Consider the following 22,038-nt stretch of genomic DNA (forward strand, 5'->3'; position numbering starts at 1 on the left):
TTCTCTTGACTTTCTTTGTTTCTAATACAATGTATCTGCTAAATTTACTGGGGGGGGAGGTTGTCAGCTACTTTCCAGGGGATGGCTCTTCCTGCTGCTTCCCGCCAGCCCCTTTTTCTAAATCTCTTGTAGCATTGAGGCTTTTCAAGGTTTTAGTGGTCATCTGGATTATTCCCCCCTCCAAATCTCTGTTACAGAAAAGGCAACAACTGAATTGTTCTCAGCTGCTTGGAGATTTTGCAGTGTTTTGCACTCATGGATACAAGTGACTGTAAGACTGTGTGAAGGAATGGATTAGGATAATTTTTTCGTTATGCAGGATTGAACACCAGTCTTGACTTATCAACAGCTTTTGATCTGACTGACTGCTTGTTTCAGTCAGCCTTTTCTGCGCTTTGTCTTTCACAATCCTCTTGTGCTTGTACCAAAGTTTGTAATTTTCTTCTGAAATGTGTTTTATGCATTTTTTGTGCTAGTAAGAAAAACCCCTTATATTCAGGTATTGGACCTATCCATATGACTATGATGGGGATATAATTTTCAGCTTCTGCCAGGCTGATGACACCTTGCTGTCATATACAACCTGTCTCTCTGACATTTTTGCTTTAGATGTCATCTAGCTTTCTGAAACTGAGCATGAAGGAAATGAAACCCTTTGTCATTGTATTTCCTCATTGGACTATTTGTGTCGTAGGTATTTCTGTGGACTGTTTTGACAGTTCCTGCACCTAGGGTCAGTTTTGACTGGCTGGTTTTTTGAGCTTTATTTTTTGTGAGACCACTAGGATTTTTGTGGTGATATTATATTTTTGGAAGTAACCCGCCTGGCTTGCTGTATAGGATAGATAATTATCTCTGCATTTGTCTTGCATCTTAGTTTATTTAGATGCATTATGACTGCCTTCTTGGATTTTAAATTTGTTAGTTTATTTAATTTTTAGGAAATCCTGTGTCATTGTGTTTTGCTAAGAATCAGATGAGTATTACTTTTCCTTACATATTTTCTGTGGCTTTTCTTGGAAGCAATTAGCAGAGTCTGTGTGGAATCTTTTTCCCTCTCCTATTATTGTGCTATTTAGGTCATTAACTTTACTACCAAATAAAAAAAACATTGAGCTTTTTCTGGTTTTAACCTATTTCAGAATGAACACTGGAGTCTGCTCTTAAGATGTCAGGCTGGGAGGTACCATCTGGATACTCATCCAGATAAATTCTATCACCCAGCTGTGATGGTCTGATCCATGGGGAATTGGAGTTCTGTTTTCTGTCTAACAAGCAGATTACCTGAGTTTATAAGATATATAGCAAGAAAAATTATGTAACTTCTATAGGCTTGTGCAGGTTTCAGAAACATCATTTTTCCTCTTGCTGCTTAGTGCTTTTTAACATTTGTCTGTTTAAAATCAAAAGTAAGACCAAGCCTCACTTAGGGGTAGTGACAAAAAACAGCTTAAATTTAAAAAAGTTAAATGCCTTGCAGTTCAGCTAAGCGAGGCACAGTAATTTTTGTAAACAGGATGAAGCAATACTTGAAAAATCCCTACCACACAAAGCAAAGAAAACCAAATCCACCTGTGACAGTAAGGAGTGTTTAAGAATGTCAGCACTGAGCAAACCACTGGTACAGATGATGTGAACTATACTGTTCTTAAACTTTAATTTGAAACATTTGTTAGGAGATCCAACTACAGTGTGATTTTTTTTTTTTTTTTTAAAAAGAGAAAATATTCCTGACCTTTTATTTGCTGTTACTTAAGAGCTTGGGCTGAAGGAATCTTTTCTTTTTGCAATGAGCAGTAATTACAAAAATATACAGAGTTCCCAGGGCTCTGTCTTCACCTTGGCTTGGTTCAGCTTCCTGTGTCACCCAGCCAATGCTTTTGTACCACTCCCCGTGCTTGACATGTGCTTAAGCTTAGTTTGTCATCTGGGTCAATTATGTCAAAATATTTTCCAATTCAAGTTTCCTCTGCTTTTCCCTTCAGATCTTGGCTGTGGCAGCTCCCACAGATTAATGAGGCTTGGAAAGGTCGACTGCTTTGCTTTGTGAAGAGCTGTCACTGAGTTTTGGGGAGATAGCTTAGCCTTTTGATGGGGATTTCAGTGAGCAGAAGCCTGAAATAAGAAAGCTTGGTGACTGTAAGTAGTTTAAAAGCAAGGCATTTAAGATGAAAAATGCAGAGGCATTGTGGCTTTATGAGAAATTTTGGCAAACATTTGATAAAATTTCTAAAGGGATCCACAGTAACACATTTACAACAACTTGTTTGTTAATTAGCAGATAGTAAAAATAACTCTGTTTGAAAAATTGGACATTTTTTACAAGGGATAACAAGTTGAGATACTTTGTTGAGCTCTTTTAATCCTGAAGCTTTCTGCATATTGTACTCTACTAAAAATCATTCATCCGTTCTTACCATAAGCTTACCAAAAGTGACTATACAGGCAGAAAATGGTTAAATATAATCCCTATCTCTTTGTCCCTTCTCAATTACCTTGCAAATTTATTTTTTATTAGTGCTTAGTTTCTCTCTCTTCAAGTTACCAGTGGAGGAATGGAGTGTTGCTGGAGGTGTGAAGTCTCAGCAAATAGGTTTTGCAGCAGGGGTGGCTCATTTTGTGTGGTTTTGCTGTGTGATTTTTGATCCTGCATGGATCCTGCCCTGATGATGCCAGAGGCACTCCAAAGGCACTGGTGCATGCAGTGAGTGTAATTCAATGTTTCCAGTCAGCTCATTCTGCAGTGCAAATCCTGGCTTCTGTCTTGTGTAAAGAAGCCTCAGAAGATTGTCACTGGAGTTTGCTGGTCAAGGCAAATGGCAAACAAGTGGACTCTGAGGCATGGCAATAAAGAAAACTGGATATTATAGTTGCCTTGGCAGTCTTACCATGCTGCTTGTTACAACTGCACTGCAGGGACTGGGGATAACTGGGTTTTGCCAGTTTGCTCCCTTACATACTTTGGAGCCCACAAGCACCTGCTGAAATTGAAGTTTTGCAAACCCCAGACAGGTGTCAACAAGTTTTTAATGTCCTCTGGAATGCAGGGCAGAGGGAAAGGAAGTGATTAAAATGGTGCATGGTGCTCAGCCTGGGATTTCCATGTGCTGAGAAGCTGGGAGTGATGCGGGTGAAATCTTGAAGCAGCCCTGAAAGAGAAGAAGCAGGCTTTATTCTTAACAAGCAAATAGAATGCGTTTTCTGAGCAAATATTTTTCTATGCAGTGTAACCAATTACCAAATCACACACGTACAGCCTCTGCCTTAGAAAGAGCCTTACTGTTAAATTAAAGGAAGTTTCAGTGTTTATCTTATTAACTTGCTTCCCTGCAGCCACCCTGAGTCATGTGCTGCTTTGGTTGGACTGTGGGAGGGATGGAATAGCATTTTGCCATGGAGATTACAGTGCCAAAGGACTCAATAACTAATTTCTGAGTCTCTTCAGTGTTGTTAGAGTAGAACATAAGGCTGAGAGAATTGAGATTGTTCAGTCTGGAGAAGAGAAGGCTTAGGAGTGACCTAATTGTGCCTTCCAGAACCTAACTAGAGCCTACATGAAAGATGGAGAGGGACTTTTTCCAAGAGCAGGATAAGGGAGAATAGTTTCAGAGTAGATTTAGATTAGATAGATTAGGAAAAATTCTTTACTGTGAGGATGGTGAGGCAGTGGCACAGGTTGCCTAAAGAAATTGTGGATTACCCATCCCTGGGTATCTATGTGGATTACCCATCCCTGGATGAGGCTCTGAGCAAACATGGTCTGGTGGAAGGTGTCTCTGCCCATGGCAGGGAGGTTGGAACTAAATGATCTTTAAGGACTCTTCCAACCTGGGCCATTCTGTGCTTCCATGACTCTATCTCACCTTCGGTGTCCAAACTGGAAAGAATTAAAAAAAGATGCTGGGTTCAACCCTATGAATGGTGTATTGCTGGGGTGGGATCAAACTTTGCTGCTCTGAGCTGGATGTCTAAGCTTCTCCTGCAGTCTTAAGGGAAATTAGCACATGGCACCTGAGAGGTGAACATCTGTCTGCCCAAATCAGTTCATGTGAATGTCTAATTCAGATGCCATTGTGTGACTGTGGGCACTGAACTTTGCCCTAGGAACACAGTGTGAATGGTTGAAAAATAATTTTGGCCCCTCTGTCCTTTTCTTTTTGTTCTTTTCTGAGATTCACAGTACAGAGCTCAGTTGCTAGAGACATCATTTGAAATTAGATATTAATTATGACTGATACTTTAATGCCTGATGATTTCTGCTTTGAATATGCCAAAGAGGGAATTGTGCATTATCTTGTAGTAATAATCTAGAGCAGTAATCTGTTGGATGTGATAGAAACTTTCTAGTTGGATCTTTAGGACCTAGGAATTGTGCTCTGTGGCTAGCACAGTTTGATGTGTCTGTGTAAGAGCCCAGAACCTGTATGTGAGGTTATCAGGGTATTTCTGAAGAGTCTGGACTGAGCTGTGTGCTGGAGACACATCTGGAGCTGTGCCCGTGTGACTCAGAAAGCTTCAGTGCATTACTTGCCTGATTGTCAAAAGAGTGAAAAAGAAAACATGTAAGAGAAATCACTGCCTAAATTTCCTACCCAAGTGGTGGAGAAAATCTGCAAGTGGTCTTAAGGCCTGCTCAGAAAAATGACTGATGCTCTTTAACTTCAGGGGTAGCAGATGTCCCTCTTGCAGTTTAAAAACGCTTTGAGAACCTCTGTCAAAGCCATGTGTGCACAAGCTTATCTCATGTTGCTGCATGTATACAAGGGTTTTATCTTCTGTGCAGTTAATCTTGGAGAGTTAATTCTGATAATACTTTAAATCCAAGAAATTTGGATTTTTTATTAAAATAAAAAAGAAATTAAAATTCATCCAATCCAGACCATAAGCAAGTACAAGGTTTCATGATGCATGGGGATATAAGTAAGTAGGGATGGAATAGTCTGTAGGCAGAGCATGCCTGGAAACTCTCTCTACTTTGAGGCTGAATAAAGAAACCTCAGCAGTATCCAGTGGGCCTGAATTGGCAGATTTTTTACTGTCAGTCTGGACTCCAGCTCACAAATGCTTATATGCATGGCTGAGCTACAACTACTTCTGCCAATTTTCTGCTCCAAATCTTTTGCAGGTTTTGGAGTCCCTGTGCAAATGTCCACAAGAAACAGGTTTTATTTCTACATGTCTGCTTGTATGGAAGATGACTTGTTGCAGATGAGAACAGAGCTGTGCAGCATTAAACTGGCCCATTTTTTACTAGCACCTCTTGGTCAGTCTATCAACAGCTATAAAAAGCTTTTAAAAAGAATCCATATGCTCACCCCTTGGCCAGAAATGATCTTTCAACAAATGTCAGCTAAGTCAAGCTCTTGTCATTTGCTTTTTAAAGCATTTAGAAAAGCACTGAAAAATAAAATGAAAAAACTCTCCTGGTATTTCTTCATTGGCCTCCAAAGTCTTCTAAAGGTGAACTTTGTGAAATGAGAAGCTGTGTCAGCTGCCAGCAGGTGACTTTGTGGTGGCCTGCAGACTGCCTGTCCTGCAGATTTGTTTTTCAAACAAGAGCTGCCATCAATCTGAGCTAAAGGACAGCACAGGTGCAGACAGGGTAAGGCAAAGGCTCAGCTCAGGTGGGACCAGAGCTCACCCAGCTACTTTGAACATCCAGCTGCTTTGAACACTTCTAGTTTTTGTGTTGTGGTTTTCAGTGTTTGCATGATTGAATTGTACAGCAATTCCCCCTCTTCTGTGTGTGCTTTGTCTTTGGAGCCTTTTCTTTTCTTGCCATGGACAGTAAGGATGAGCTGCTCACAGTAAAAAACATGACACTCAAATGGAGTTCTGGTATCCCTCATGAAGGGTAAACTAGGAGACTTTCAAACCAATTTTCATTAAAATTCTTCACAAAGAGGCACAGCTCATTAACATGTAGTAGTCTTTCACCTGGAGTTGCTTTTTAGTGGAGAAAAATGGAGAAAAACTTAATGTCAAAGCTTACAGCAAAAAGTTACATTCAAAATAATTCTCTTTGAAACATTTTAAATGGTATTTATTGCTTTGATGTTGCCTTCATCATATTTTAATGCTTTATTAAAAATAAAACTACATGCATCTGAAATTATATTGTACCTTAAAGCTCAAACAGGGTGGTTTTGGGTTTTTTTTTGCTGAGACAAAAGAAAATGTCAGGCTGTTTGATGTTGGGTCACAGGAGAGGAGCACACCGTTGGCACGGATGTGTGTGATGTTGGTTTCCATGGGAATACTGATGTGAATGAAGATTACTTATGGGAATAAGGGCATGAAAGGGAAGCTGCAGAGGCTCCAAGGAAAAGTTAGTGAGAGAAATCTGTAATTGTGGGTAGAGTCTGCAGTGGTTTCTCATTGTGACAGAGAGCTGGATGGAAAGAGAGGACTCTGCTCTCATTCCTTAAGGATTTGTCAGGGCTGTGCTATCGGATTCCTGATCTGCCCTGAACGTGATGAAGGACGAGGGCCCAGAGCAGCTGGGCTGTCTCTGAGCTGCAGTCTGCCCTCACTGGCTGCTCCACGCTCCTCATGGCTGTTATCAGTAGCAGCAAAAGGCTTTGTGCTTCTCTCTCTCACCTTGTATTTTGTGTTTCTCTCCTCACCTTGTTTTTCCCTTCTGTCTTTCCTGCGTTCCTCAGTTTTGTGTGTGAATAATTCTGTTTCCACACAGGTACCCACCAGACTCCAATTTTGCAGTCATTGGAGGCCTCCAGGTGCCACTTTAGCTGCCACAGCAGTTGCTTTAAGAAAGAAAACAATGCTAATTGTATAATTTACCTTTCCTGCAGGCCAGGCACACAGTGCTGGCCCTATCAACTCTTACAGTGTGGCTATGGCCAGGCTGCTGCACTCACCTGGTCCTTTGGATAAAGGACAATTCTTTGAAAAGAAAGAAATAAAAGTGGTGTCTATGCCTGGATGCTTTGCTGATATCAGATAACTTGTGCTTTGCTTTTCAGAGGATATTATTTTTTACCCCTATGTGAGCACAGGTGTTTTCCAGTGTCAAGGTAAAGTCAGTGCATTAACTGTTACTGCAGCAATGAAAATGAGCATGGAGAGGGGAGCCTGCAAAAACCAGTGTGCTGCATTTTTGGAGTGATGAATCTATGTTCCACCAACCTGGGAGCAAAGTCCAGATGGTCCCATTCAAAGAGGGCTTGTAACAGAGGCTCTGCCATTGCCTGTGCATAAATGTGTGTCTGCCACACATTGTTAATTGTGACATACCTGCTGTTAAAGCTGCCCTGTGCTCTGGGCTGAGTTACCTGAAGGCACCCACAGCTGGGAGGAGGTGGTTCAGCTTTCTGACTGTGAAGGATGTTGTTTCTTCTGGGGGAATTACAAGGGCACCTGTTGTTGCCTGGGAAATAGATTGGAGCCACTGGCTCTTTTCGTTCAGGGCAGCAGATAATGATCCTTGTTTGTGGCTGCAGGTCAGTGCTGATGCAAGCCAGACAGAAGTCAATGAGTCATTACCAATCCCAGGAGAAGCTGAGGCCCATTAGGAAGCCTTATTTAAGCAGCCTATCCTACAGGATACAGCAGAACAGAAAATACTCTGAGAATCTGCCATTGTTTTACTTTTTAGAATTGTAAGTACTTGTTCAAGACTGGAATGCTGACCCTGTGGTCTCCAGTCTGTTCCTGGTGGACAGGGCTGTGAGGATAAGCAGGCACCACAGCAGCTGGCACTCATAATCCTGCTTGGCAGGCTCAGCAGAGCAGCAGGAATGTGCATGAGCTCAGACACTGAACAGCTCCCTTGCTAGGGATGGGTTTCAGGTGTGCTGCTGTGGAGCTTCTTGCTTCACCTGCAGAGTGTCAGGTTCAAAGAAGTGCTGTTAAATGTTGGTTTAAGTCACTGCTGTGGTGCTTGGCTGGGCAGGATGCAGGTTGAGAGTGCAAGTAAATGCTTTGCTGTGATTTGTTCTTCTGGCTCCTTTGCAGCCCCTTGGTGTGCTGTTGTTGAGCACTTTTAAGACCCTCACAGCATTTGTTTTTGTGGTTAATTCAATTTCTCATTAAGATACTGGCAAAATATCAGGAAGAGAGGACTAACCAACATGCATAGGTACTAAAATAAATGGAGAAACCCTCTATCTCTACCAAGCTAGGTCAAAATGCACCCATAAGACTTAAAAATGACAAAATCTCAGAATTTTTTGTAGGAGATCGAGACCAGTGTAGCACTGGCAGACCATCTCAGTCATTTTGTATACAAATGTATCATGTTTTTGAATTTTCTGTTTTTCAGGGGCCTGAGTTGATGAACAAATACGTTGGTGAGTCTGAACGAGCAGTGAGAGAGGTGAGAAAGGGCAGGCTGTGGATAACATTAGATACAAAGCTTCCTGGGCTTTCAAATTCTTCTCTGCTTATGAGGTTACCATTAAACTTCCTGAAAACTCCTTCTGGTGTAAGCTTAAAAAAGAAAATAAGAAAATGAAGCAGCAGGGATATTTAGCTTTCTCCTGCATTGGTACATGTTGAATTTGGGATCCTGTGGCAGCTTTTTCTACTCTTTAAAAAAAAAAATCTGTTTTAAAATAGAAACAACCCAAGACAAGACAGGCTGGTGTCTGTTATTGTGTTACAGTGTACTGTAAATGCTTCCTTCCCTTAAAACTGGGTATTTCATTGTTGGTTTTTTGTAGATCTTCAGGAAAGCCAGAGCAGTGTCTCCTTCAATTCTCTTCTTTGATGAAATAGATGCCTTGGCAGTTGAAAGGGGAAAGTAAGTAATCCTGTTACAAAAACAACAGACATTATTTCCTGATAAATGATTCTTACACTGTACAGTCACAGTTTTATTTACCTTTCTAGAATAATTTTATTAAATATCTTCATTCTTTATGGAGAAGGGTAATGTGTGACTTACTCAAGCCTATTTAACTTGGCATAAACAGGTAAGCTGATGGAGTTCCTCCTTTCTCATCTCATTAGCAGGAATGAATTTACTGGTTCTCATGCTATTTGGCTCTTTTCTGTGGTTTTACCTTTTATTTCCAGAAACTTAACTCCTTTTTTTTCCCAGGCTTGTTGCCCTGGCCTAATTGGGTGTTTCCATCAAGCAAACAGTAGGATCATAAGCTACATAACACAAATTTCCTAGGAGAATACTCATAAAACTAAATTTACACCTATGTTTAAATGTTTTGCCAGACTGGGAAAAACTTCATTAAAAGATTTGGGAACACTTGTGTCCTTTCATGTGTGACATTAAGAAGGGATTATTGTGCAAACACCTAATATTATTTTTTTAATATCCTGCTTTGTGATCATTCCAAGAGATGTTTAGCTCATGTCTGAAGTAGAATGATTGCAGTTTTTAGTTGCCACTACAGCATTTAAGATTTGACAGGCTCTGTAAGTGGACTTTCTTGGGGGATACCTCATTATAAATGTAACTGCTACTTGCTGTTGCAATAAATACTTTTATTCTGTTTTATTATGCATGAAAACCTGCCAAATAGGTGCATTAGAAAGTATTTGTCCTGTTTAAAGGCATGTCAAAACTCCAACATTTTTCTGGGGAAAAAGCTCCCTCAGCATCCCTGCAGGTTCTTTTGTATTGCAAGAAGGATAACAGGTGTCATTTTGATGTTGGTGGCATCAACATCAGGAGGTGGCATCACATGTAGCATAGAGCTGCCCTGTGAAGCTGCTAAGAAATGAACATTCTTACTGTTGAAAATGCAAAATCTGATTGAAGATGTTTTCCTCAAAGTCCTTCTCATGTGCAACGTGTGCAGCTGTGAAATTTGTGATCTTCCTAGAAGTTCTATGCACTGAAGCAACAGAGAAATTGCAAAATTGTTTGCTTGAATCAAGCCAGTGGAGGGGAAAAGAAATATCATCCCCTGCTGCAATTGTTAATATGTTTAGCTTCCAGAACCAGCACTTCATCAAGATCAAACCTCCAAACCTCTTGGAAGGTTAAGCCATAATACATTTTAAACAGCTTTTTCACACAGTGCCCTGGAGGTGGTGAGTTTGTTTGTTTGTTTGCTTTTTTAGGGAGTAAACAACATGATTTTACCTTACCTGGGAGTGTCTCTGGGGGGTAGTAGGCCTGGCACAGCTTGCTGAAGAATGTGGTGTGACCTGCTGCAGTGGTGTTGTGCTGGAGACATCTGGTTTTGAAGCTTTAAAAAGAACAGGGCGGGACACACAAATATTTCATTGTCAAATCTGAACCAGATGGGAGGTAAAATATGTAGCAGAGTTCTCATAAAATTCATCTGAAATTAAATGGTGTAGGAAACCAGACAAGGCACTTATTAGAAATGGCCCTTTTTTACAGGCTGACTTTGCACAGTAGGAATTTGCAAATGCACTAGAGATGCTAACGATTTGAGGCCTCTGGAGATCCATTTCCTGTGCTATTACTGACTGTGCTGAAGTTTTCAAGGAAACACCTGTTTATATTGTCTCCCCATTCCCTCTGTTGGCTGAATTAGTTTTCTTTGCCTTGGCAGTGAAGAACACTCTGTGATATAGCTTTGTGAGAGTTGAAATCCTTGATAGGATGCTGTGGGCTTTGTGCAGAATGTGCTACATTCCATATCTCCTGGGTAGGCAGCCTCTCCTAATCCTTCCAGGGTATGTCGAGAAATCCAGAGAATCTGAAACTGTTAAACTGTGAGAGTAATTTTATGTATAAATCTGATCAGAAATATAGATGTGAAATAACATTGAGTAAATAACTTAATGTTTTTGTTCTTTAAAGCACCCTGCCAAGTATTCATTAACCCTTTATTTAGATTTGACTAAAACTTGTGGTTGTTTTGCTCCCAACCTTCTGTAGAAGTCACTAAACAATCCCTTCTCAGCAGCAGGGGCATATGAACTAATGGATTTTGTAATTAAATGAGTGTAGAGGCAGAGAAAGAAAGCTAAGGAATTTTCTTGTTTGGGCCATTCATGATAACTACTTTGCATCAGGTAGTGGATTCTGTCACTGCACAAGCCATTGTGCAAACACTGTGGCTGCACTCAGTTATGCCACAGTGTTTTATTTATGACACACTCCCAAGCCATAGTTTATTCCATAATTGTTACACATCTAAGATGCTACCTAATGTAACTGTCTCATGTAGCAGTTTTGTTTTACAAAATCCTGTTTGTGTGTGTTTATTAGTTAGAGCTAACAATACTTTGAAGTCAGCAAAAATTATAGTAATTGCCATTGTTCGTTGTCAAAATGTTTTATTTGGAAAAGATTCTTTCTTATCCAGCCTGCTTAGAAGTCCCATATGTTTTATCAATATCAACTAAGATTTTTTTCCTTGTCTGCCCACACTCTCCCTAGTTTGCATGTAGTGGACGCAGTAATACATATTGATCAAGGAATTAAGCAAGTAGGCTGGAGGCATACCAATTTTAAAGACAGTTTATGAAAATATTATCCTGCAGCTCTGAAGAAAAGTAGTTCAATGTAAGGAGCAATTGCTTGAGATAAAAATCTGATTATCCTTTATGAAAGAAGAGAGAGTGAATCTGAATGGTCTTGAGTTTCCAGTGTAGTAGTGAAGACATAAAGATACTTTGAGCTGTGTTCACTTCTGCATTTTGTTCTGTTACTCTGAGCTTCTAATGCTCATGGAGGATTTTTCCATCTCTTTCTGATTTATGTAGAGATGTTAGAGTAAATTTAGAGAGAACTGAAAATGAAAAATTAGTGGCTCAGTGGCCTGACTGTAGAGAAAAAGGGAGGCAATCAGCATTGCCTGTTTCTAAAGAAAAATTATAAACCTGCAGCAGAAAAGATGGTAGAAAGTTAGAGGTTTAAGGTTTGAAGAGGAGAAATGATAGAGAAAGAAAAAAACTTCTTCAGTCATGCATCAGGAGAGGTGAACTTTGAGATGCACAGAGCCTTTTCCTCTGCTTTGTGGTTCTAATTAGCATCTGCTTGCACAAGCAGATTATGACTTTTTCTCTGCTTTCCCCATACTTTTGAAAGATGCTGTTATGACTTTTTGTAGAACAGATTGCACTGAGGCAGGACTGGTCCAGATACAGCAGAGTGTGAGCAGCAGAGTTTGCCTTGAAGTGATCCTGTGCCTGCACAAAGCTTGGGAGACTTTACAAATTACACAGCTGCTGAGAGTTATGGGTATTTGTTACCCTCAGTATCCTGACCATGTAAAACCTAATTCTTCTGGCCATTAGGGGTTGCCAAGAGGGAAATGGCTTGGTAATTAGACTTGAAAGTGATGAATGAACTTGGGTCTGTGTAAATGCAGTGCAGACAGTCTGTTTGCTGAACTTCAGAAATCTCCGTGCTTTGGAAATGGGACATTGTTTATATAAGTAGGATTTTTAGGATTTTTCAGCAAGAGACATCCTTTTCTTGTTTTTCAGAAGCAAAGCATTTCCCCTTTAACTGCAAGTCTATAATGTAGGATGGGAAATGCTGCAGACTGCTGTGAAAGGTACTGATAAATGCTATTTTCCAAGGGGAAGAAAAAAAAGGCAGACAAGGGACAAAATCAGTACCTTGTATTTGACATGTGGATGCCAAAAGTTGGTAGATGAATATTGCTAACCTTTTTAGAGGATAAAAGTGACAAAGTGAAGGGACTTTGCTACCAATCCCCTGAAACCACAGCATGATGGTGCTTTTTTTGGGAAAATATGTTGTCCTGCATGGTGGGGGAAGGACAGATAGATTCCCAAGCCACAATTTAAAATAGTCAGAACCACTGAAAGACACACTGTTTTCACTTTTGGTATTAAAATCTTTGCAGTCTCAAGTTCTGAGGCTCTTGGGTTTTTAGAAGAACCTGTGAAGAACAGCAGCTTCTCTTCTGTAATGTACCACCTCTGCCCTTAAACAGAGATAGTGATAAATCTTCTCTTTTTAAACCAAGATTCTGGGATATTTTAGCTCGTATTTATTTATTCTCTACCCTTGAACTTGTCATTCTATTTTAGTGCCTGTGCAGATTCCCTGATGCAATGGGCAGTGTCTGCCATTGAAGGAGCTCAGTGTGTTGCATCCAGTAATGAAACCCACGGGCTGAATTCTGTGGGGATGCAGCAAAAGGGAGAGGTTCTTGGCAGAAATCCACCTTGCACAGGGTGAATTAGCAGTACTGAAGCTGGAGGAAGTATTGTCCCCCTGATATTTCTCATGCAAAGCCAGAAGAACATTGTCAAAGTATACCTGGAAGATATGGAGTGTCCCCCTGCCATGGTTGTTCTGAGGGACCCAATCTTGTTCAGCTCAGACAAAGAACTTTGTGTTTCTGGCCTCTGTTGGCACTGGTGTCCCAGAACTGTGGCACATCAGCAGATTCCCTGCAACATCTGAGCCATGTTTGCACATGATGGAGAATTGAGGCATTCAGAACTTTGGTGACTGTTGGATGAATTCTTTAAACTTTTGGAATTTGGTATCCAAACAAATATCGTCTGGGGAAAAAAGCTGCATGCCTAGTGCCAGCTTTTTATTTTAGGCCTAGCAAGGACTGGTGAAAGAAGAAAGTTTTGAAACTATTTTATTTCACAGTAAAGCTTGTAATTGGTTTTGGAGGAGCAGTTCTAACAAATTACTCATAGCTCACGTGTGTATACAGCAAATGTCTGCAATCCCTTTAATTTTAAAGTGATCTTGTTAGTGCTTTTGGCTATCAAGAAGCATTTATCATGTGGTTTTGCATCTGTGTTTCTTCCTTTTTGTTTACAACCCCAATAATTTGTAACTTCCCAGCCTACATTATAATTTGGGTATTTGAAGTCAATAGAGACTTTCATTAACATCAGTGAAAGCAGGACTGGATTGATAAACCCTTTTCTTGAAGTCATCATTTTAATGATAGGCAGGAGGAACATAATTGTAACTAAAATTTATGAACAGTGAACCTATTATACATATTGTTGGAATGAAATGAAATCCAGTCTAGTTAGTTACTTCTAGGTCTCAAATGCTTACAGCCTAAACTGTGCTTGCTTGCCTGGTAGATGTGATTGATTACAGATTTAAACTTGATTAACCTCCAGGAATGCACAGAGGAGAAATGCTGAGTAAAACAGAATGAAAGAACGTGGGAAATATACTGTGCATCAGGTGTGTGCTTGGTTTGGGGTTGTTTTTATTTTGTTTCATTGCTTTTTTTTTAAGGCAACATCAGTGTTAGCAGAATAGGAGAACTCATGATGTTAGCATCCTTCCTATCAGCCAGGCAGTGCCTGGGCAAGCTGCAGGTGTGGCCTAATGCCAGTCTTCCATGGATGTGCATCTGGAATTAGCTCCAAGCAGATGGAAATGGGTGATGGATCACCACCTAGGCACTCAAGCATTTGGAGATGTGCTTGGGGAAATCCCTCTGGAAGAAAGCCTGTTGATTCCTAACCTGTCTCAAGCTGGCCTCCTTTTCCTTTTCTCTCTTTTCGCTGTGTTTCAGTTTTCTGGGCCTGCTTCATTAACTTTTGGAAGCTGCAATAATGAGAAATGTAGGTGAGTGGAAGAGGCTGCTTACACAACCGTGAAGGATAATTAGGATGTGTCTGCAGCTGCCTGCAGGCCATTTGTTTCAAAGTCACCTGCTGACAGCTGAGCACTGTTTCCTGTTTTCACAAAGCTCATCATCTTTTTAGAAAAGCTTACTTGCAAGCTGGAGACCACTCAAGGAGTACTTGGAATTCTTTTATTTTTCTGTGCTCTTCTAATGCCTTGCAAACCAAATTACATGAACTGCATTTAACTGGTGAATCAACAGTTGGCAAAACATTATTTTGGCATGGAGGTGACAATGAAGATAAAAATTCTACCCAGACTGAATTTCCCAGAAATTAGTAAACCTAAACTTTACTTAGGTTTCCTCTGGGTATTTCCCTTCTGTAGTACTTGAATTTTGTGCTTGAGAAGAGAGGGAAGATATGAAACAATGTGGTGGGTAGTAGTTGATAGAGTTGGTGCGTACAGGATCCAACAGCATCTAATTGTAAGGTGCTGATGGAGGGAAGGGTTTAGGATCCTCTTCTTGCAGAGTTTTCCTGATCACACAGGCAGGAAAATTCCCTCCCATGAGGAATATTTCTTCTGAGCACTAAAGGGGCTTGTGTACTAGAATGTTTTGAGGTTGGTTTTTTTTTTTTTTTTGTTTTTTGTTTTCAATGAACAGTGATGCCGTAAGTGATAATATTAAAGATTTGCATGCATATATTGTTCTTAGGCTTTTTAACAACATCCAAGCCTGTAGTATCTGTAGTGGTCTTAATGATGATTGTTGAAGTTGTACCGTTCACAGAAATAGGTTTGGCCCAGTGTTTTAATATTGGACAAGCCTGCTTTTCCTGACTGGCATGCCGAACAAAATGCCCCAGTGATGGAATTTTTGCACAAAATTTGATATCAGGGACCATCCTGCAGTTATTGTCTTTCTGATAATGCTATTGGAGTAGAGAATTTTTTATTTTTCAAGTGCTGAGGAAAACCTTAACCTGCCAGAGGCGTGTTCCAGCCGAGCTGGGAGGGAGAGCAGTAGAAGCGTGTGACAGTTAATTAGGATGGCGGCAGCCGCATGGAAAAGCCGGCCTTGGCAGGTGCTCCTTGCTGACAGGTTCCCCCTGAGCAGCCCCCACACAAATGTCAGACTCAGTAAAAATCCTTCAGGCTGTGAGAGTGGGAGTCTGCTGGCAGGATGCTTCTGTATTTCAGGAACCTTTTCTGTATTTCAGGAGCCTTTTACCTCTGTAGTTCACAGAGAGGTGGAGAGTCCTGCCAGCAGGGTCTATTTCAACCTGTTCACATTTTTTTGATCCCGAGGGTTCTGTCATGTCAATGAGTTTTACATTTGTTTTGATATGAAATTATTTCCAGAGGTTTCAGTGAAAGGGTTATTTGAGATGATACCACGTCCACAAGTGTTTTTAAAACCTATAAATTTTGATTGTGGTTGCGATTCTTTTGTTTGAGGGGCAAAAATAATAAAGGCAGGTTTTATCCATGTGTAAATCTTGCCTGATGGGATGCTTTGGAACAGAAGGTGGGCTGGCCTCCCTTGTCACAAAACCTGCATTATAGATTTCAGCTATGTGGGGATTAATCCATCTGCAGTAATTTATCCTGAATACTTCTCCTGAGGTCATTCTCTGACCTTGCAGCTCTGCCTGAGGTAGGGTCAGCTGTGCAGGAGAGGGGTCCTCCCAGACTTCCTCCTGCTTTTGCAGCCTCACGCTTGCTGTGATATTAACAGCTCTCAAAATGTTACTGTGTCAAGATTTCCTGCATTTCCACATCTACAGTTTAGCAGTGTAATTAAATTAAGGCCCTGATTCTGAAGCCAAGGTATTTTGACAGGCTTCAGTGCCATTGAAGTCAATGCTGGGATGGAGACTCACTGGTTCTCCTTTATGAGATTTAAGTGGTGATGGAGATTTAAATACATTTTTCAGTGAAAATGACATCTGGAGTATTTTTTCAGAAGTGCTCTAGATGGTCAGATGATGCAAATGTATGTTTGCTTTAGTTCACAGTGGTGATGCTTACCAAATTTCATCTTGGGGTGAACCTGCAGTTTCTGCATCCTCAGACTGCTTTTAGTTTTCAAATATTAAAAAATGTGTTAGAAAAAGGGTGGGGAGGGGGAAAGGAAATTAAATAAGTAAAATGTACAAAACAAGAAGTTGCTGTCAAAAAAATTCCTATAGCAGGAAGGGTAACAGATTTAAATGTGATTTCATACATCTGGTTATGTCTGGAAACAAAATCTTCTTGGCCTGAAGACCTGTATAAGCTAGTGAACTTTATGTACTCCTTGGTGTAGTGATAGGATCAGGCTGTGGTTGCTTTTATATCCCCTGGAAGCAGTATGAGAGTAGTTTAAGGTGTCCAGGGGGAAATTTCAGTGCCCACTGATACATGAATCCAGCTGGCTTGAGTGGTCATTGGATATAGCCAGAGGAGATAGAAATAAAAGCTGTGGACAGCCCTCTCCTGCTATATTGATTTTGGAGCTGGTGCTCCCGATCCATCAGGACAAAGGCAGAATTAATTCAGATTAATTGTGAGTCTTTGGTAAACTGTAGAATACATGGTTTACTCTGCCAAAATGTGTGTTGGGAATGCCTTTAGCCAAAGTAAAATACCAAGAACAAGTTTGTCTTTCATATTCAGTGTGGAGAGTCTTACCTGACAGGCTTCAGGAATCTTCTCTGGTGGTCAAGCTGAGTGCCTGTGCAGGAGTGCACATGCTGTGTCTGAGACTGGTGGGACACTTGCAAGATTAGCTGGAATACCACATAGAGGAGTATTGCTGTCTCTAACTGCTATAATGACCTTCTCTACCTTTAAAAACTTCATTGAGGATTGTAAATAAAGTGCAGTTGGCAAAAAATTAAAACAACACATAGCCTCATGTATTTGATTAGGGCAGCACCAGCAACTCTCAGGCAGGCTCCTCTTTGCTCACACATTTTTTATTTCAGAGGTATTTCTAGTTGGGGCACAGCTCCTGGTGCACACACATGGCCCTGCATGGATTATGTGAGGGGCTTAGCTCTGGCTGCCTGGATTTGCAGGCAGCATGTTGACAGGAAATGAGTTTGTACCAGGACGTGCCTTTGGAGGACCATTTCCAGGCAGTTGTGAGGGTGACATCAACATGTGGAGGTCAGCTGGAGGCAGGGGAGGGGGGCCAAGGCCACCCCTTGGCTGGAGGTTGGTTTTGGCAGTGCCTCTGTGGGACTGGAGGGTTAATCATGGTTTGTTTCTCTGGCTGCTGCTTGCGTCAAAACTCCGGGCAGCCTTAATGAAGGTTGCCTGTGCCCATTTGGGAACCTGCTGGGAAAGCATGGGAAAATGGAAAATGGCATCCTTGCCTGTCACCCCTGGACAGCACCAGAGCTCTCGGAGCTCACCATGGCTCTGAGGCAGCTCCCAGCAGCTGGGGAAGAGATCTCTCCCTGTGCCTGCCTGGGATTTTTATGGGGTGTCCTGTTCAGCCAAAAGCTATTTTATTGTAGGCTGTGCTGAAACGGTGTGATGGCTTAGTGAACTATGTAAATAAAAGCACTGACATCAGAAATCCGTGGTGTCATAGGAGCCGGGCGTTTCTTCACTTCATACTGATTTTGTTATTGATATTTTTTGCACGCATGGACTTTAAAATTGTTTGATTCACTTCTAAGCGATAATAATAAAGCCCCTAATAATGTCCTAGAAGCCCTGCTATTGTTTGAGCTGTGTTATACCATGAGTGATTGCCTAACTGCAGTTTTCTGATGACGCCCTAATTGCATGGAAGTCTTTGCAAAGTGCATTTCCCTGTGGGGATTTTCCTTAGAATAAACACTTCTTTAATGTGTTGTGGGTTTTGTTTTTTGTTTGTTTTTTTTTTTTTTAGTCAGAAGCTTGTAAGGGAAATGTTTATATTGGGGAAAGATGTAATATCCGTTCTAGCCACCTCTCTCTAAAACTACACTTTTTTCTTTTTTTTTAAGGAAACAAAGAAAAGTTTAGCATCTCCTCCAAAGTCTTCTAGCTTCAGATCATCTCAAATAATGTTAACATTTTTGTCCCAGTTTTACAATTATTTTTACTTTTGCTCAGCATTTTCTTTTGCTCAGTCTGTTGGGTATAAAGTGGAGTAAAATTGAAACTCATGGAAGATGAGAGGCCTGGATCCCTACTGAGACTAGCTAATGTTACAAAGTTGATTTTAATTTCCTTTAAGCTGTGTGTCTTTCCAAAAGCATTTGCTATCCATGTCCAACACCTAAAGTGTTTTATCACACTCAGCCCTCTATAAGTCAGTGGGACTCTGACCCATGGGTATGTTAGAAATACTCAAATATGGCTGGGGAATTTCCAGTGTGGCTGCAGAAACTCCAGAATCTGACAAGCAGGTAACCCAAGTCCCTTCTCTAATATTTCTTAGCAACCTAAATATTTTACTCTCTTAGCCAACATTTATTATAGCTCCTTTAAGATGTTTTCCAGACTGGGTGTGATAAGTTCACTGTTGTGCTCTGGAAAATTGCAGAACTGGTTGTAGGATAGGAAAGTTAGGGGATTTATTTGGAGCTGTACAACAGTGATGGAACCATTACTGTTGCTTTGGCTCTGGGACATCACTGTGGTGGCAGTGCTGCAGCAATATATGTGTATAATAACTGTACAACTGTATTTGTGCACTCTCTGTCTGGAAATAATTGGATCACTTACATTTTAGTATATTTAGTATTTTTATTTTTTGGAAAATTAAAACATCAGGATGATCGTATGGCTCTTTTGTGTGTGTGTAGGTCCTGTTTATCTATATAAGCCTTAAATAGAACTTTTGGAAAAGGACTTGCAAAAAATTTGAGATCAAAAAATTATCTCCATCCTGGTCTTGTTTTAAGTATCAGACTTCTTTTTGCTTCTTGGTTTATAGGGATCCAGAAGAACGGGTGAGAATAATTTCTTTAAAATTGTATTGAAAAGAGCCGATTTAAGGGTAGAGAAGTAAAACCTTCCCCTGTTCAGCAGAAGAGGGAATAGCCCTTGAAGAGCAGTCCCATTGGTGAAAGATGATGGAGGTGTGTGCCTGCCATCCACAGGGGAAGGTTGTGTGGAAAACAGTGAGGTTTTGGTGTGTGCCAAGAGAAGGATTCCCAGTTTCTGGTAAAGGAGGATAAAACTCACATTTTTGGTACAATCTCCAGCTGCTGTCCCTAGCCTGCTTCAGTTTCCTTGCCCCTTCTCAGCAGAGGAAATACTTTATGCTTGTCTGCTTAGGTTTTTCACGTATTGGTGATTTTAAAACTGAAGTTTTCAGTTTTTTAGTGTTAGGTTTTTTCCCTGGTATCTGGAAAACAAACTGAGTCAAAGGACTGACAATGCAATTATGAGGCAGTTGGTCAACACTCAATTTATTCTCACATGATGGAGAGAATATAAAAATGTATAGCAAGTCTGCAAAACACATAACTGCCTCATTTTTTATACTGCATAGGGGGGGTGTAAGCTCTTACTTGGATGGTGTTAAAAATAAAGGTTTGTCTGACTAGTAACGAAGTGGCTGGAATTCAGTTTTCTTAAAAATGTTTATTCCAGATACCCACATTGTGGTAAGTTCTTTACAACCTCCTTAGCAGGGCAATAAGTAAAAAAAAAAAAATCCAAATCTCAGTTGCTTTGCTGAATACCAAGAAAACCTATGGAACTCAAATTCTTTGATTTGGTTTTACTCACTTATCACTGATGCCATTTCAGAGGGTGAAAGTAAATATTGTATCTTTTCCTTTCTCCTATTTTGAGGAAGGCAAAGATAATGCTTTGACTTTTTATTTTTTCTGTAAATCAGCTCTTCAGGTGCTGGGAATGTAGCAGACCGTGTCTTGGCTCAGCTGCTGACGGAAATGGATGGGATAGAACAGCTGAAGGACGTGACAATCCTGGCAGCTACAAACAGACCGGACATGATAGACAAGGTACAAATGGATGCACTGTTTATATCCTGTTCCTCTTGAAAAGACCACATTTTGGTATAGTTCCATCCTCTTACTCTCCAAACTGCTGTCTGATCAACTTAATGATGAAGAGTAGAAGTTTGGAAATGAAGACAAGGCAGAGCAATGGTTCAGGTTCCTCACTTTCTCACCCTCTCTACAGATTTTTTAACAGAAAAAAAAGTTTTATGGTAGCCTTAAATATCTGTTTCCTAGAAGAAGCTTTCCTTAAGCCAAGCTCATTGAACTAGTGCAGCAACATTTCTGTCAAACTGCTGCTGTGGTTTGTGCTTCTGTTGTGTTTGTTTATGCAGGAGTTTGCTGGAGTTGGTTGGTTTCATTAGTTACTTCCTTTCAAGGATTAAGTGTCTCAGCAATTCAGTTACCAACTGTAAACAGGGAAATTTCTCCTCAAATCCCACGGCAGCTCTGCTGGTATGACAAGAACATTTCAAGTTCGTAAAATCTTGAGGGTTGTAACACTTACAGAAAGCATCCAAGCACACACCCAACCCAGCAGCCCTGTACAAAATCCACTGTAAAACAGTTTACCACTGTGGTGTCTTCTCACAGCTAAGTGCAGTAGATGGATCAGTCTGAAGTGATTTCCTTTAAGATATGATTAGTAGTGTTGGTAAGATTCTTTATTCCACAGCTTTTTGCCTTCACAACATTATTGAATTTGATGACATCTTAATGAAATAAGTTTATCTTTTTTAAGTTTCTTATAAGTTTCTTAAATCTCCCATTGTAAGCTGGTTTTGGAATAGTTTTTTCTTGGAGCATTCAGACATAAAATACATGTGAAATGTATATGTTTAAGATATGGTTTGTATGCACATGAAGTCTTGAGAAGAACTTGCATTTTGGCTGCAGAACACAGCCTCTTCCCCTCTGAACGGAAGGAAGCCACCCAGCTGATGAAGACCTGACAAAGGCTTCCTCAGAGCTTACTTGTACATTTATCTGTGAGCCTGCCATGACAAAGCAGAGCTAGCAAAGAGTTTTCAGTAAAAGGTAATAAAACTCATCAGTGAAAAGTGTGCTTGTGCAAGATTGAAACTTTTAAGATTTCACTTTTGTCAAATTGATTTGTGTAGGCACACAGTTTGTGGTAATTGGGGTGGGGACTGTGGCCAAACCTCATCCCCAATGTGCTACAGCTGTGCAGAACAGGTGAGCAGCATTGAAGGTAACGAGAGCCCAGGGGCACTGCCCAACCACCAAGGGAGCAGAGGGCACACAGGTGCAGGGCATCAACAGGAGGGGATAAAAGGCTGGGCTGAGGGACAGAAAGGGCAGATGCCTGCAGCCTTCTGGAGTGCTGTGGTGTTACTCTGTGTGGGCTGAAGCTTCTGAAACTCTATGGTGACACTCTGTGTATTGTGGCAATCTCAGCTGTGATGTATGCTGTGACAGGTTTGGAGGGTTTCTTTGTAACTGTTTTTTGGGGTAAGACTAAGCTGAATTTGAAAACATTCTGGTTGTTGAACAGCAGGGAAATTTCTTTTGGTGTCAGTTCAACATTCTACTGTGTTGTCTCCATCACCACCTGGAAATTGAGTTCTATGT

General features: G+C 40.7%; 1 protein-coding gene across 1 annotated transcript in view; it reads left to right on the plus strand.

The window, feature by feature from the left end:
• AFG2A (AFG2 AAA ATPase homolog A) overlaps window positions 1–22,038 on the plus strand; it is a 161,500-nt gene that overhangs the window by 27,849 nt on the left and 111,613 nt on the right. Inside the window, 3 exon segments of the mRNA XM_058024321.1 lie at window positions 8,282–8,335; window positions 8,682–8,761; window positions 20,322–20,448. Of these exon segments, the coding sequence (XP_057880304.1) occupies window positions 8,282–8,335; window positions 8,682–8,761; window positions 20,322–20,448 (261 nt within the window).

The sequence above is a fragment of the Melospiza georgiana genome, chromosome 5 (genome assembly GCF_028018845.1).
Source record: "Melospiza georgiana isolate bMelGeo1 chromosome 5, bMelGeo1.pri, whole genome shotgun sequence".
Classification (NCBI taxonomy): domain Eukaryota; kingdom Metazoa; phylum Chordata; class Aves; order Passeriformes; family Passerellidae; genus Melospiza; species Melospiza georgiana.